The sequence below is a fragment of the Hyaena hyaena genome, unplaced genomic scaffold (assembly GCF_003009895.1).
Source record: "Hyaena hyaena isolate Hyena2069 unplaced genomic scaffold, ASM300989v1 scaffold_285, whole genome shotgun sequence".
Lineage (NCBI taxonomy): Eukaryota > Metazoa > Chordata > Mammalia > Carnivora > Hyaenidae > Hyaena > Hyaena hyaena.
In genome coordinates, this window is record NW_024080917.1 from 966,763 (window position 1) to 980,272 (window position 13,510).

The 13,510-nt window shown below is 62.2% G+C and overlaps 2 protein-coding genes across 2 annotated transcripts; both read right to left on the reverse strand.

Annotated features, from left to right (window-relative positions):
* Positions 1–1,468: 1,468 nt before the first annotated feature.
* SYNGR3 (synaptogyrin 3) lies at positions 1,469–6,354 on the reverse strand. Its single transcript, XM_039246615.1, has 4 exons — positions 6,149–6,354; positions 3,249–3,486; positions 2,999–3,141; positions 1,469–2,919 (listed from the first exon to the last, which is right to left on the reverse strand). The coding sequence occupies exons 1-4, from the start codon at positions 6,245–6,247 to the stop codon at positions 2,710–2,712; spliced, it is 690 nt and encodes a 229-aa protein (XP_039102546.1). The 5' UTR covers positions 6,248–6,354; the 3' UTR covers positions 1,469–2,709.
* Positions 6,355–9,460: 3,106 nt separating this feature from the next.
* On the reverse strand, positions 9,461–11,518 carry GFER (growth factor, augmenter of liver regeneration). The gene is made up of 3 exons (XM_039246609.1): positions 11,174–11,518; positions 10,615–10,811; positions 9,461–9,734 (listed from the first exon to the last, which is right to left on the reverse strand). Exons 1-3 carry the CDS (start codon positions 11,435–11,437, stop codon positions 9,572–9,574), a joined length of 624 nt encoding a protein of 207 aa, XP_039102540.1. The 5' UTR covers positions 11,438–11,518; the 3' UTR covers positions 9,461–9,571.
* Positions 11,519–13,510: the final 1,992 nt, after the last annotated feature.

Sequence of the window (13,510 nt, forward strand, 5' to 3'; positions counted from 1 at the left end):
GTCTTTCTAAACAAGGAAGGGGGTCCCCACGACGATGAGGGGCCTGGGCGGCGCTGCCTGCCTGTGGCTGCGGCCAGAGCAATGCCCATGGGTAATGGCCACTCAGGGCCCAGCAGCAAAGAGCCTTCACCCTCTTTACCCTCCACTGGGCTACGTAGAGGCCACTTGCCTTCCCTAGGACCCACAAGAAGCCCCTCATTGCTGATGCCCTATTTGCAGGCTTGAGTACAACCAGCCCCACAGAAGAGTAATCTGGAAAATAGGGTATCTCATTAACAGTGTTGAAAATAAGCTGTTCTCAATGAAGCAAGAACCATACCAACACTAGGCAACACTAGTTGATGCCTGCTGTGTCAGAAGCCCTGCTCGGGGCTCTGCATATACGTCAGCACAACCCTCAGCCAGCCCCGTGCCCAGACTCTCGTCCCCCTCTTACAGAAGGGGAGGCTGAGGCACAGATGAGTTGAGAGACTTGCCTGACACAGCCCTGCTCAGATGTGGCAAAGCCAGCATTCCAGCCCCGGGGACGGTTCTCAACACTGTTTCTCTCAACCAGGTTATTAAACAATTAGAAGTCAGGGCACCTGGGTGGCTCAGTCGGTTAAGCATCCAACTTCGGCTCAGGTCATGATCTCACAGTTTGTGGGTTCGAGCCCCGCATTGGGCTCTGTGCTGACTGCTAGCTCAGCCTGGAGCCTGTTTCAGAGTCTGTGTCTCCCTCTGTCTCTGACCCTCCCCTGCTCACGCTGTCTCTCTCTCCCTCTCAGAAATAAATAAAAAACATGAAAAAAAAAAAGAAAAAGAAAAAGCAAATGGACCAAGCTGGGAAAATCTCCAGAGACTGAGTTGCCACAGGAATGCGGCTGCGGAAGCTGCACAGACCACCTGCTGGGGGTCCAACAGAAGGTAGACGTGCAGAGAAGGGGAAGGCAGAAAAAGAATCCCTGCTTTCCCTGGCATTGAAGAAATAATAGAAAACTTAATAAGCACCAGGGCGCCCTGAATGGCTCCGTCAGTAGCGCACGTCACTTGATCTCGGGTCATAAGTTCCAACCCCACATCGGAGTTGTGTGAAGACTGATAAATGGTTGTTTAAACACACACACACACACACACACACACACACACTAAACAATAATTCTTTAAAAAGCCACGTCTGGACATGATACAACTTATAATACATTTTACCAAAAAGAAAACAGATAAGCCGCAAAGGATAATCATACTTGTCTGTCTCAAATATAAATAAACGATTAAAAAAAAGTTTAGATAGAAAGCAGAGAGAGAGAGAGAGAGAGAAAAGAGATGGGCGTCACACAGGGGAATGTGTGGTGGGGAACTCAGGGACCCCCAGAGCGTGGGCGTCAGCCTGACCTGCACCCGCGCCCCCTTCCTGGATTCTGGGCGCTGATGGGGCAGATCCCAGCCTCTGACACCCACAGGGCAGGAACGACTCCGAGACTGTCTGTGCCGAGTAAACTCACTTACAGTCTTTATTGTAAAGAAGTTGCAGTTGAAACATGGGGACACTGAAAATACACAATCGGGGTTGTTCTTTCAGAAGAGGGAGAGAAAGATCCATATATACAAAAATTGTAAACATGTTCACTTAAATAACCACACATAATTGGCCTATGCTACCACGTACAGGGCTGTCACTCAACTGCAACTCCAGAGGGAGGCGTCTGTCTGTGGGAATGAAATGTGGCAGCCGCATTTGGTATTGACGTAATGTGAAAAGCCGGCTTTGAGCAAAGCAGGAGTAGTCAGCTACGCAGAGGGACCCCAACCTCGGGCTGTGCCTTACCACAGGGGTGCGGGGCAGGCTGCTGCGGGACTGGTCCAGAAAGCTAAAGGGGTTTGCACAGATCAGCCGTGTCCAGGGCACTGTGGGCGTGCGGAGCCTCCGGGCCTCCCTCCTTGTGAGGGGCTTGTCTCTCTCTACATGCACCCAGGTGTCCCTAGTCGCCCTTAGGCAAGGTCTCACCGAAGGGGTGGGAGAGGCCCGGTGGCCAGGCCTAGAGTGTGGTGTCTTCCTAACCCAGAACGCCCACATGTGGGCAGGCTCCTGGGCCAAGGCAGGTCGGGGTGGGAGCGGGGGCCACGACAGTGAGGCTGCTTGCAGGGAACTACAAGGTGAAGCCCGAGGACTTGACCACAATCACAACATCAACAGGACCAGGCTACTCTAGCGAGCCTGTGCGGGCAAGTGGACAGAGGCTCCAGGCAGGGTGCGCACAGCCTCACAGGGCGAGCCACCACAAGGGCAGGGACCGTCACTACCCCCGGGGACATGGGGTGCGAACAGCGCCCTGTCTGGGGGGCAGCCCCCGCACCTAGCTGTGGAGGGCAGCTAGACCCCTGACCCCAGCGTGGACAGGTGAGCCAGGGGCTGGCTGACTCGCGACAGGGACGGCCCCCTCCCGGGCTGATCCACCAGAGGCTGGAGGACACCTGTCCAGGACTGCACTGTCCCCTCCTCAGGACCTCAGGCCTGGGGCCAGCGCCTAAGGGGACAGGGGGAACCTGGGGGCAGGGGGCAGCCCAGGCACCCTGGGGGCTACCCTCTCTTGGCCCCGGATGGCCCACAGTGGCCACCCCCTCTGTCCCTGGCGCTGGGCCAGGAGGACCTGAGGGAGGTCCCAGGAAATCCTGGACCCTGCCCGGCTTGACGGCTGCCTCCCAGCCCTGGTGCGGGCCTGCCGGCCACTAGTAGGCAGGCACCTGGTACCCTTTGGGGCTGGTGTCCAGGGTCTCGGTGAAGGGAGGGCTCTGGTAGGTCTCGGTGCCCTCCACGCCGCTGCCCACCGGGTAGCCAGGATAGGCCTGACCCGCCCCGGCGCCCAGCTGTTCGGTGGCAAAGAGCGACATGTCCGTGCCCAGGCGGAACCGCTGCAGGGCCTTCACAGTGAGCGCCACCTGAGAGGGAGCCCCGGGTCAGCCAGCACCGACCCCGCCCCGCCCCGGTCCCGGCCCGGCCCCCGCCGGCCACACTCACCCAGCTGAGGATGGAGAAGAAGCTGAAGGCGATGGCGGCCCGCGCCGCGTCCCCCGCCTGCAGCGTGCCAGGCCCGGGCGCCGTGCGCTGCCACTGGTTGGTGAGGAAGCAGAAGCCCACGAACCACAGGAAGGACCAGAGCCCTGCGGGCAGGCGCGCGAGTCAGGGCCCCCCCCCCCGCGCGGAGGCCCCGCCCCCCGGCCGGCCCCGCCCCCTCCGGCCCCGCCCCCCGCCGGCAAGCCCCGCCCACCTGAGAAGCCCAGGTCCAGCAGCACCGCGCGGCGGCGGTCGCGGACGCTGCTGATCTGCTGGAAGCGCACGTCGAGCAGCAGGAAGGCGGCGCAGGCGAGGAAGGCCCCCAGGCCGAGCGCGACGCCGAAGCGGCAGGCGCCCGCGTTCCCGTTGAAGACGCAGCGCAGCTCGGGGCCGCTGTCCGTGTTCACGTAGCCCTCGTTGACTATGGGCCCGAAGACGGCGATGGAGAACACCTGCGGACGGCGGGGGCGCTCAGGGCCCTGCGGCGGCCTCCCTTCCCCCCGGTCACGCACCGCGACTGCTCACGCCCTCGGGCCTGGCCCTACCTGCCCCTGCAGCACAGGGCGCGTCAGCGGATGGGGTCTGCGCGCACCCTTCCCTGAACCCCTCCCTTAAGTATTTGAAAGTTACGGACTCGACGGCGCCTGCGTGGCTCAGTCCGTTAAGCGTCCGACTTCAGCTCAGGGCATGATCTCAGGGTTCACAAGTTCGAACCCCGCCTGGGGCTCTGTGCTGACAGCCCAGAGGCTGGAGCTGCTTCAGATTCTGTCTCCCTCTCTCTCTTCCTCTCCCGCGCTCTCTCTCTCTCTCTCTCAAAAATAAAAACATCTTTATTCTGTGTCTCCCTCTCTCTCTGACCTTCCCCTGCTCACGCTCTCTCTCTCTCTCTCTCTCTCAGAAATAAATAAAACATTAAAAAATTTTAAAAAAATAGGGCGCCTGGGTGGCTAAGTCGGTTAAGTGTCTGACTTCGGCTCAGGTCATGATCTCAGTTTGTGGGTTCGAACCCCCCCCCCCGTCAGGCTCTATGCGGACAGCTAGCTCAGAGCCTGGAGCCTGTTTCAGATTCTGTGTCTCCCTCTCTCTCTGACCCTCCCCTGCTCATGCTATCTCTCTCTCAGACATAAATAAAACATTAAAAAAATAAAAACATCTTTTTTTTTTTTTTTTTTATTTCTAGGAGAGAGAGAAACAGCGTGAGCAGCGGAGGGTCAGAGAGAGAGGGAGTCACAGACTGAAGCAGGCTCCAGGCTCTGAGCTGGCAGTCAGCACAGAGCCCGACGCGGGGCTTGAACCCACGAACCGCGAGATCATGACCTAAGCGAAAGTCGGACGCTTAACCGACTAAGCCACCCAGGCGCCCCAATAAAAACATCTTTTAAAAATTATGGACATGTACCATTAAGTGAGCATCTACTATACCTGGCACTATGCTTATCATGATTCCTCATAGAATCCTCCCTGCAAACCACAAGGGGGCCATTGTTCTTAGCCCCTTTATAGACGGGAAATTGGGGCGCCAATTAGTGAGGTCACCTGGCTGATAAAAGATGGGGCTGACATCCAATCTGGGTTATCAGCACCACAGGGTCTCTGCAAGACCCACTCCAGACTGTAAACCAGGAGCCTTTACCTGGACCAGTGATTCCTTGGCTCCAGCGAGTGGTGCTTCAGGAGGCAGGTGTGAAGAAAGGGGCCAGAGCACAGGGGGGAGCTGCGGAGGGACAGCTGCACAGCTGTCACCCAGGCTCTGCATAGAACCCACCCTCAGCATCTGGGCGCTGTGTGGCCCTGCTTCCTAACATGTCAAATACAGTCAAAGGTACAGCTCACGGAGTACTAGGGCCCACCCAGCGTGCTGCACTTGGACTTGGCAGGCATCCAAGGGATTGACAGCCCCCATGACTGATTATTAGCATCATAAGTGTTTGGGCTCAAAGGGCAATACTATTAACCTTTGGGGTTCAGTCAGACCTCAGCATCCCGTGCCCACAAAGCCTGGAAGGCAGCTGGCAGCAGACCACAGTCATTTTACATTTTATTTACTTATTTTTTTTAGGGTAGGCTCCAAGCCCAACATGGGGCTTGAACTCATGACCCTGAGTCACATGCTGTACAGACTGAGCCAGCCAGGCACCCCTGGACCACATGCTGCTCTTTTAGCCCTGGGCAGCCCCGTGTTTCTAAAAACAGACCTCCAGTTTCAACTTCATTTCTCTCCCTTCCCTCTCCAGCTCCTTGAGATGAGGTCCGGAGGGAAATCGAGGTGTGGGGCACGGATGTGTCCCCCCAGGGTGGTTCGCAAGTCACACCGGGGCTGGCACCAGGACACAGGGGTGTCTGCCCCAAGTCAGCCCGCCCTGGGCATCGCTCTCCTTGAAGACAAGCGAGCAGGTGCGGCTGGCACCAGGTGCCGCCCGCTACACAAAACCCATGTATCGTCACCCCCCACCTCTCCATCTTTCTTGCCTGGAGGGGTTCGCGGAAGGAGCAGGCCGCCCCCTCTAGGGATGCCCCACTAGGCTAGGCTGTCCCCAGATCTTCCCTCCCACACCACCCCGAGGAAGCCATCCCAGTGCGGAGCCCCTTCTTGCTGCCCCACCCAGTGGGGTCCCAGAGCACCCCCCACACTCACAATTGCAACTGGGGGGCCTGGGAAAGGGCCAGTTCCCTTCGGAGGAGCCTGGAGGATGTGTGTGGGGGAGAAGCAGGTGGAAGCTCTGCCTGATACACTCCCACAGCCCCCTCCTCGTGCTGAGCTGGAGCGCTCGCGCCCATCCCGTCCCCGCCCCTGCGCCCGCTTCCAGGTCGTGAGAACAAGAAAAACGGAGCGAGGGCTGAGGTAGGGATCAGAGGCGGACCTAAGGAGAAATTGGAGGATGGGGGCGGCGGGCGGTGACCTCTCAAGGTCCCCGGCGGTTGCCGCCCGCCCCTCCCCCTCCCGCAGGTGGGCGCGCCCAGCCCGGTGACGTCACCCCAACCTGCGGCCGGCGGGGGAGGGGCCCCCGGGGACAAGGATGGGGGCGAGGGGCTAGGGGCAGCAGGAAGGGACGGGGGATGCGCGGCGAGGCGGGCTGGGGGACCGGGGCGGCAGCCGGGACTGGGGCCACTCACCCAGGACGCGACCCGCAGCAGGGTCTGGGGCCGCCGTGCGAAGCTCACGGGATCCAGGGCGGCCCCCGCGCGGCCCGCGCCGAACGAGGCTCCCTCCATGGCCGGCGCAGGAGAGACGCGCGCCCCCGGCGCCCTCTGTCTGTCCGTCCGTGCAGCCGGCCCCGCCCGAGGCCGCCCGGGTGTGCTGCCGAGGCTGCCGGTGCCGCCGCCGCTGCTGCCGCCTCCCGGGAGCGCGCGCCGGCCGCGGCGGGGGCGCGCGGGGCGGGGCCGAGCCGGTGCCCCCCGCCGACTGGTCCGTGCCCGGGGCTGGAGCCCGCCCCTCCCTCCGCCCCGCCCCCGCCCCCCCGCTTCCTTCACCTGCTAAACCCGGGTCTGAGATGCAGACCACGCGCGGGGCCGTGGGAGTCCACGCCGCCCTCACAGGTGGGGTCCCGAGTCAGCAAGGGAGGCAGACGCCGGGCTCAGGGACAGGCTGACCTGACCCCGCCCCTGCGAGCGGAGCCCTTTTGAGAGTGAAGGGGTAAAGGAGGCGCAAGGGCTCCAGCGTCTTCCCCAACCAGCCCTCAGGGAAGGGGACCCCGATTCCCCGTCCCTGGTTCCCTGTGGATCAGAGATAAGTTACTGGGCGCTTTCCTGTGAACCCATCCCTTGCACCTTAGCTTCTCCTTGGGAGGGTCTTGACCTCCCTGACCGGGAGGGAGAGCCTCTGCCCCATCGGAGGCGCCGATCCAGGACAGAGCCCGCGGGCCAGCGTGAATGGGAGTGGGGGGCACTTCTGCTCCTCTCCTGTGGCTGGATGCTGTCATTCCAAGGGTCTTCACTGAGCCCTTCCCACTCCTGGGTCTCCCCAACCGACTTGTTTGTGGCCAACGTGTTTAGTTTGGGGCCACACGGTGGGAAGAGGCATGAGAGATGGGGAGTGTGGCCAAGCCGGGGCGCCTGCGGGGTCTCTTGCACAGACCTGCCAGCCCACATCACACAGGGCCCCTTCCCCCGGTTCCTTCTAGGCCAGCCGGCAGGGTCCCGGACCACCCTGTGCTTCTGTCTCCAGCATCGATAGGAAAAGTTTGAATTTCTTGAGCATTTACAGTCCCAGGTGCTGCACCACGACCGTGGGAGGCAGGGACTGTTAGAGCCCCCCGTTTTCAGATCAGGAACAGGCAGCTCACTGAGCTCCCTCATCACTTCAGAAAGCCAGTGGTGCTCAGAGGGCCCGTGCTGTGCTGTCCGTGCGGACAGACGCTGATGCCTGGTCCAGTCCCAGTGTGGAAGCCTTCCCTGGGCAGGTGCGGCCAGAGGTGTGGTCCACTCCACTGTGCGTCCCGTCTGTCACCCTCATGTGTCACCGGCAGCTCCTGGTCTGTCCTGAGCACCATCCATTTGCCTCTCTTGCATGACCACTTCCGTCGGCATCCCAAGGGGCTGCTTTCTTAGGTGTGGAAAGCGAATGTCCACTCCTGACCCCACTTCCTGCCCAGCTGCGCCCTGGTATTGCTCCTGCGGTCCCAGGGGCAAGTCACACATCCCCGCCCCACGCTTCCGGATGTCACGCTCTCCGGTTCCTATTTCAGGAGCCCTTCCTCATCGCCTTTCTGGGGTTCTCTTTTGTCCAACCTGTGACCTCGTGGGACCTTTGAACCCTGGGGGCCCCAGGGCACGATCCTGGGGCTTTTCTCCTCCCTCTCTGCTCACTCCCTTGGTCTATGTGCTGACAGCTCAGGCCAGAACGTCCCCCTGACCTACAATCCCACTTGTCTTCGCCTGGACTGGGGGTGGGGGGGCCTCCAGGAGGCCAGAGTTATAGGAAGAGGGAAACAAGGCAGGGCGGGAGGGAGAGCACATCCAGGCGGTGTGCTCCCGAGCCAAGCCCAGCTTCCCTAGAAGCCAGCTGGTTCCCCAGCTAGCAGGTGACTTGGGAGGCCAGAAGGAAGCCACGTGCGAGGGAAAGTCCATCTGGGGGAGGAAAGCGGAGCAATTTCTCTGCTGGCTGCTCGCTGCCTCCAGTTGCTTTGCACCACTGTCTTCCCTGGGGAGGCCCTGCCGAAGCCGGAGCCGGCACCGTGGGCATAGACATGACCATGACTGGGGCATTAGGACCCCAGGGATGGGGCCTATTGTTGCAGGCCCATTCCGCCTGGGGGCCACGGCTGCAAGCAGGTAAGGCAGAGCAGATCGGGGAGGCTCAGAAGCTAAATGCAGGTCACCACACCCACACCCCCAAGCCTGCTCCACCTACAGCTTCTCCAGGGACCTGATACTCAGAGCTACTTGGTCCTCCCAGCTGCTGGGGCCCAAACCATGGTCCGCTCTGGCTACATTCTCGTGGCTCTGCTGCCAAGGCGTAGCTATCTGCTCTGACCCACCCCGGGGCAGGCTTCCTGTCAGCGGTCACAGGCCTGCCCTCCCTGCTCTCACCCCAGACCCGCAGCCAGAGGAGCCTTTCGGGAGTCAGCTTGCCATTCCTCAGCACCAAATCCTCCAAGACCTTCCAGTCACGGGAGGCGGGTGTTAACACAAAGTCCTTGCCGGGGCCTCAAGGACTGGGTGCCATCTGCCCTCCCACCCGCTTCTGACCCGCCCTCAGCTCCGGCACCAGGCTTCTTGGGCTGCTCCTGCCCTGGGCCTTGCCCTCCTGAGGAGCAGAACTTGGACAGAAGGAAGCGGCTGCCCGGAGCAGCGACGGCAGGCCCTGACCCTCGCCGCAGGTCCCGGCACAGAACACACGGAAGCCAGGCCCTCGGTCACTTCTCCAGCATTTATTTTGGTCTCAAGCTCAGAGGAGGCTGTGGCCCCACAAGCCTCTGATGAGCCTGGTCCAGGTAAGCGCTGCGTGGGAGCAGGCAGCAGCGCTGGGGGTCCTCGGAGCAGCCTGCCTGTGCTCTCCTCCCGGGGCGAGCAGGGCGGGGCCTCAGCCCCCGGGGCATTTTCCGGATCTCAGACAGCACACAGCCTACGGGGCTGCGGTCACCGGTCACGGTCACCGGTCACGGCAACGCAGCGGTCTCTAGCTACAGGGTGGGGAGACAGCGGCCTAGCCTTGAGGAGGAGCGGGATAGGGAGCCCAGGCAGGCCTGTCACCTTCTGGTGCAGGGAAGCGGGTGCCAGGCCGCCGGGGGAGCAGGAGGCCGCATCCTGAACGGAAGGCACAGCCTGGGTGGCTCCTGCCTCCTTCACCTGCAGCCCCCCCGGGGCCTTGGCCTAGGAGGGGCCAGCGGGGTGTCTGCAGCAGGCACCTCCACGTTCACTCCAAACCTGAGAGGGAAGGGCCCCATGAGCAGCGTCTGGGGACTACCCAACTGAGACACGACAGGCTCCGGTTTGGATGCACTTTACTGAGTGCGCCGCCCCCCCCTGGCCAGGCTGCCCGCAGGCCCCGGCTGCCCGCAGGCCCCGGCTGCTGTCCCACGGCTCTGCCGCCGCCGCTTAGTCGCAGGACCCGTCCTTCCAGCCGTCCCGCCAGCGCTCGTCCACTTGCGAGCAGTCAAAGTCCGGCTTGCCCAGCTTGCGGTTCACTTCGTTGTGCAGGTGGCACAGCCACTGGGTGAAGCGTGCCCGAGTGCGCGTGTCCGGCTGGTTCCTGCATATCCTGTGTGGCGGAATCGTGGGCGGGGTGGGGACGGGCGGGTGGTGGCCCCACTGCCCTTGCCCCTCCAGCGCCTCGCCTGCGCCACCAGGGAGGAGAGCTGGGACGCTGCTGTCAGCGACACCCAGAGTGCCCTTGGGCTCTGAGAGACAGAAATTCCCAGAACAGGGCTGGTCCTGCGGTGTCCAGCAATGACAGGCCTAGGGCCTGCTTGGCCCCCTTCCAGAGCAGCGTGGCAAACCCCGACGACGAGAGCTCGGAGCCAGACTTTAAGTAAGGCACAAGTCATTGAACTTTACAACCTCATAACAATCAAGAAGCCTCCCCCAGCATCCCTGGCCCCAGGCAGTGTATGGAAGGGGCGGGGCGGCACGAAGGCCTAACTGAAAACCAGATCCATTTCTATCACCTGGAGCTCTGCTGCATCAGCTTAGCAAGGGACCTGTTCCAACCGCCCAGGCTCCAAAGGCTGCCCTGGCGCCCAACACTCAGCCCAGAAACAACAATTACAGCTCTTGGGTCCCCCAGGGAGGACAAGGGGGCTCTAAGGAAGCAAAAGCAGTGGGTTCTCAAGGTCTTGAAGTCAGCAGCGAGGCAAAGCAGACTCCTTAACCTGCGCCACCCTCCATGAGTACTGAGCGAGGGGCTTTGTAAGTGAAGCCCGGCCAGGCGCTTCTGGCTGCAGAAAGCAGCAGCCCCCAGCAGCTTGGCTTTTGAGATCCAATTAGATCAGTTGATCGAATGCTCACTGCTGGTGATCCCTGCTCTGGGAAACCCTGTCACCTCTGCACCTCTTGTCCAGGACCCCCTTTATGACATCAGCTAGGGGCCCCAGGCCCAGGCCGGTGCTCGGCTGCCTACAGGTGAGGCGGACACAACTTACCTCTTCCTTATGTCTTCAGCACACTCCTCACACGGGTAAAACTTGGAAAATAAATGTATGAGCTGGGCCATGTCCTGCTGCTGTTCCGGGGTCGGGAGATCCGGGTAGTAGGCGGCCAGGCTGTGGAGGACGGCCCAGCTGTGGCGGCCCAGTTCCTCGCGATCCGGAGGACAATCTTCCCTAAACTTGCCGTCCCGCTGCGGAAGGAGATCGACCAAGGGTCAGCTCGCCTCTCCCGACCAGGAGGCTACACAACTCCCCTTTTCCCAGCCCCAACCCAGAGGCTCACTGACTGGAGACCCAGGCGTCCTGGCCCACGGACCCGGCACACGCGTGGCTGAGAGCCCAAAGGCCGGGCCTCCCTCGGGGCAAGGTTTGGGGACAGCCTACCCAGAGGGGCACAAGTCTGTCGGCCATAGAGCCCGACCGTGGAGGTCGGCCCGGGGGCCTGAGAACAAGGTGTGGGGACCGAGGGCCCGGGTGCTTGTGCGGGCCGGGAGTAGGGGTCAGCCGGGCCCGCGGGCCTCTGCGGAGAGGTGGCAGCCCCGGGCATCTGCACCTTCTGCTGCGTCCGCATCCACGTCTTGAAGTCCACGCAGGCCCTGCAGGGCCGCCTCCGGGACGTGTCCTCCTCGGCGCCCTGAGAATCGGAGGTCGTCGCCGGGGCTGGCGTCGGGGCCGAGGCAGCGGCATCTCTCCGCCCCGCGCCCCGGCCGCGCGCATCGGTCACTAGGTCGTCCATCACCTCGGAGCGCGCGCCGCCGGGCAGAAAAGAGAAGAGGCTCGCGCCGTAGAAGCGGCCCCTCTCGCCGGGCGCCGCCATATTGCCCGCGCACTGCCTGCCGGGCCAGCTCGGCCTCCAGATGGGCCTCCAAGTCGGCCTCCAGGCCAGCGCGCGCGCCGCCGACAGGGCGCGGCCACAGGACCCGGACGCGCGCGCCGCGGGCGCGGGCGCGGGCTCCGCCTCGGGCGGGGAGGCCGGGCTGGAGGCGGGGCAGGGGCTGGGGGCGGGGCCCGGGGCCGGGGCGGGGTCCGGCAGGGAGGTGGGGCTGGGGGCCGGGGACGGCGAGGGAGAGGCCGCGGAGCCCGAGGCCGGGGTCCGGGCCGGCGCGGGCGCGGGGCCGGCAGCTCGGGTCCTGGCCGCGCCCCGGGGCCTCGATCCACGTCCCGAGTCCGGCTTGCGCCGTCCGGGCCGGCGCTCCCGCTTCCTCCAGTAGAAGAGCAGCGTGTTGTGGAAAACGCGCCGCGGCCGCGCGGTGGACTCGGGCTGCCGCGACGGAGGCGAAGTCCGTGTTCGGGCCCGGGACGCCCCCATCGCTCTGCCCTGACCGCCCCGCGTGCCCGCGGCCAGGCTCTGTGCCCTCAGCTGGGGCGCGCCCCGCAGCGGGCCGCGCGGCGCCATGGCGACCAAAGACGGTGCGGTGAGAGCACAGAGTGCGACGCGCGCTAGGGCCTGGGCCCGCGGGTCCGCCCGGGCGGCCGGCGCCATGACAACGGGCGCCTGGCAACGCGGGCGGGGCCTGAGTAGCCCGGGTCCTCCCGCTCGCCTCCAGCGGTGGTTTCCACGTGGGGAGGGGGCCTCAGCCTCCGTACGTACTTTCATTCTTTATGCAGGTACTGGTGTAGTGCCTAGGCTGTTCCAAGTGCTGGTCCAGGCGCGAGTCAGTGTGGGCACAAGATGCGCCCCTGACCTCAGCTCCTTGTCCAGGGGTCAAGACGGAAAAGGCAGGGGCGCCTGGGTGGCTCAGTCGGTTGGGCATCCCACTTCTGCTCAGGTCATGATCTCGCGGTTCGTGGGTTCGAGCCCCGCGTCGGGCCCTGTGCTGACAGCTCAGAGCCTGGAGCCTGTTTCAGATTCTGTGTCTCCCTCTTTCTGACCCTCCCCTGCTCACGCTGTCTCTCTCTCTCTCAGACAAAAAAAAAAAAAAAGACATGAAAAGTAAAAACAAAACAAAAAAGGAGTCAGACATAAAATGTTCACTTACAAATTGTGGTGGGGAACAAGAACAGCGCATGGTAAATCAGAGAGGCCTCATTGAGGTGACCCTTAGGCAGAGGCCTGAAGGATGAGCAACCAGCTAAGGAGGGCAGGCAAGGCCAAGGTTGGAGGTGAGAGGGCCTTGGCCTCTTGCGTGGGCAGGTCGGTCAGTGGGACAGGGCCTGGGGAAGGTGGTGAGAGGAGAGACCCAAAGGTGGCAGGCAGGAGCACAGGAAGGCCTCAGCAGCTGCCCTGGGAGCTGGGAATTTATTTTAAGGACCATAGGAAGGTGCTGGACAATTTGGGGCAGGGCTACCCCAACCTGATCCCATTTCTGTGTTTGTTTCTAATTTAAGAAAGAGAAAGCAAAGGAGGGGCAGTGGAGGGGGAGAGAATCCCAAGCAGGCTCCTTGCTCAGTATGGATCCCGAAGCGCAGCTAGACCTCACAGTCCTGGGATCATGACCTGAGCCGAAATCAAGAGTGGACGCTCAATGGACTGATCCACTCAGGTGCCTTGACTTGGGCTCAGGTCATAATCTCATGGTTAGTGGGTTCGGGCCCCCCGTCAGGCTCTGTGCTGAACAGCTCAGCCTGGAGCCTGTCTTCGGATTCTGTGTCTCCCTCTCTCTCTGACCCTCCCCTGCTCACGCTGTCTCTCTCCCTCTCCCAAAAATAAATATTTTAAAAAAGACATTAAAAAAATAAAATCACCTTTTTGCACCAAAGATATCTAAGAATTCTTTCTTGGCTGTCAGCCCCAGACCTTCCCCCCATTACCCCAAAACCTCATCACACCCCATTTCTATTTGGCAAAGATGTCTCTGGAGAATGGATTTCATGGGAGCTAGTGAGGAGCAGGGACATGCAAGGAGGGGGCAGTTGTCCCAGTGAGAGGTGAGGCTGGGGACCAAGGAGA

Bases quoted from the DNA above. Each gene is read 5' to 3' on its own strand.
- SYNGR3 (XM_039246615.1), bottom strand. From the start codon at position 6,247: ATGGAGGGAGCCTCGTTCGGCGCGGGCCGCGCGGGGGCCGCCCTGGAT. The intron at 3,487-6,148 runs GTGAGTGGCCCC...CGCCGTCCGCAG, and splicing joins TGCTGCGGGTCGCGTCCTGG to GTGTTCTCCATCGCCGTCTT. The intron at 2,920-2,998 runs GTGAGTGTGGCC...GCTCCCTCTCAG, and splicing joins TCTTCTCCATCCTCAGCTGG to GTGGCGCTCACTGTGAAGGC.
- GFER (XM_039246609.1), bottom strand. From the start codon at position 11,437: ATGGCGGCGCCCGGCGAGAGGGGCCGCTTCTACGGCGCGAGCCTCTTC. The intron at 10,812-11,173 runs GTGCAGATGCCC...CTCCTTCCGCAG, and splicing joins GGATGCGGACGCAGCAGAAG to CGGGACGGCAAGTTTAGGGA. The intron at 9,735-10,614 runs GTAAGTTGTGTC...TCCGCCACACAG, and splicing joins GCTGAAGACATAAGGAAGAG to GATATGCAGGAACCAGCCGG.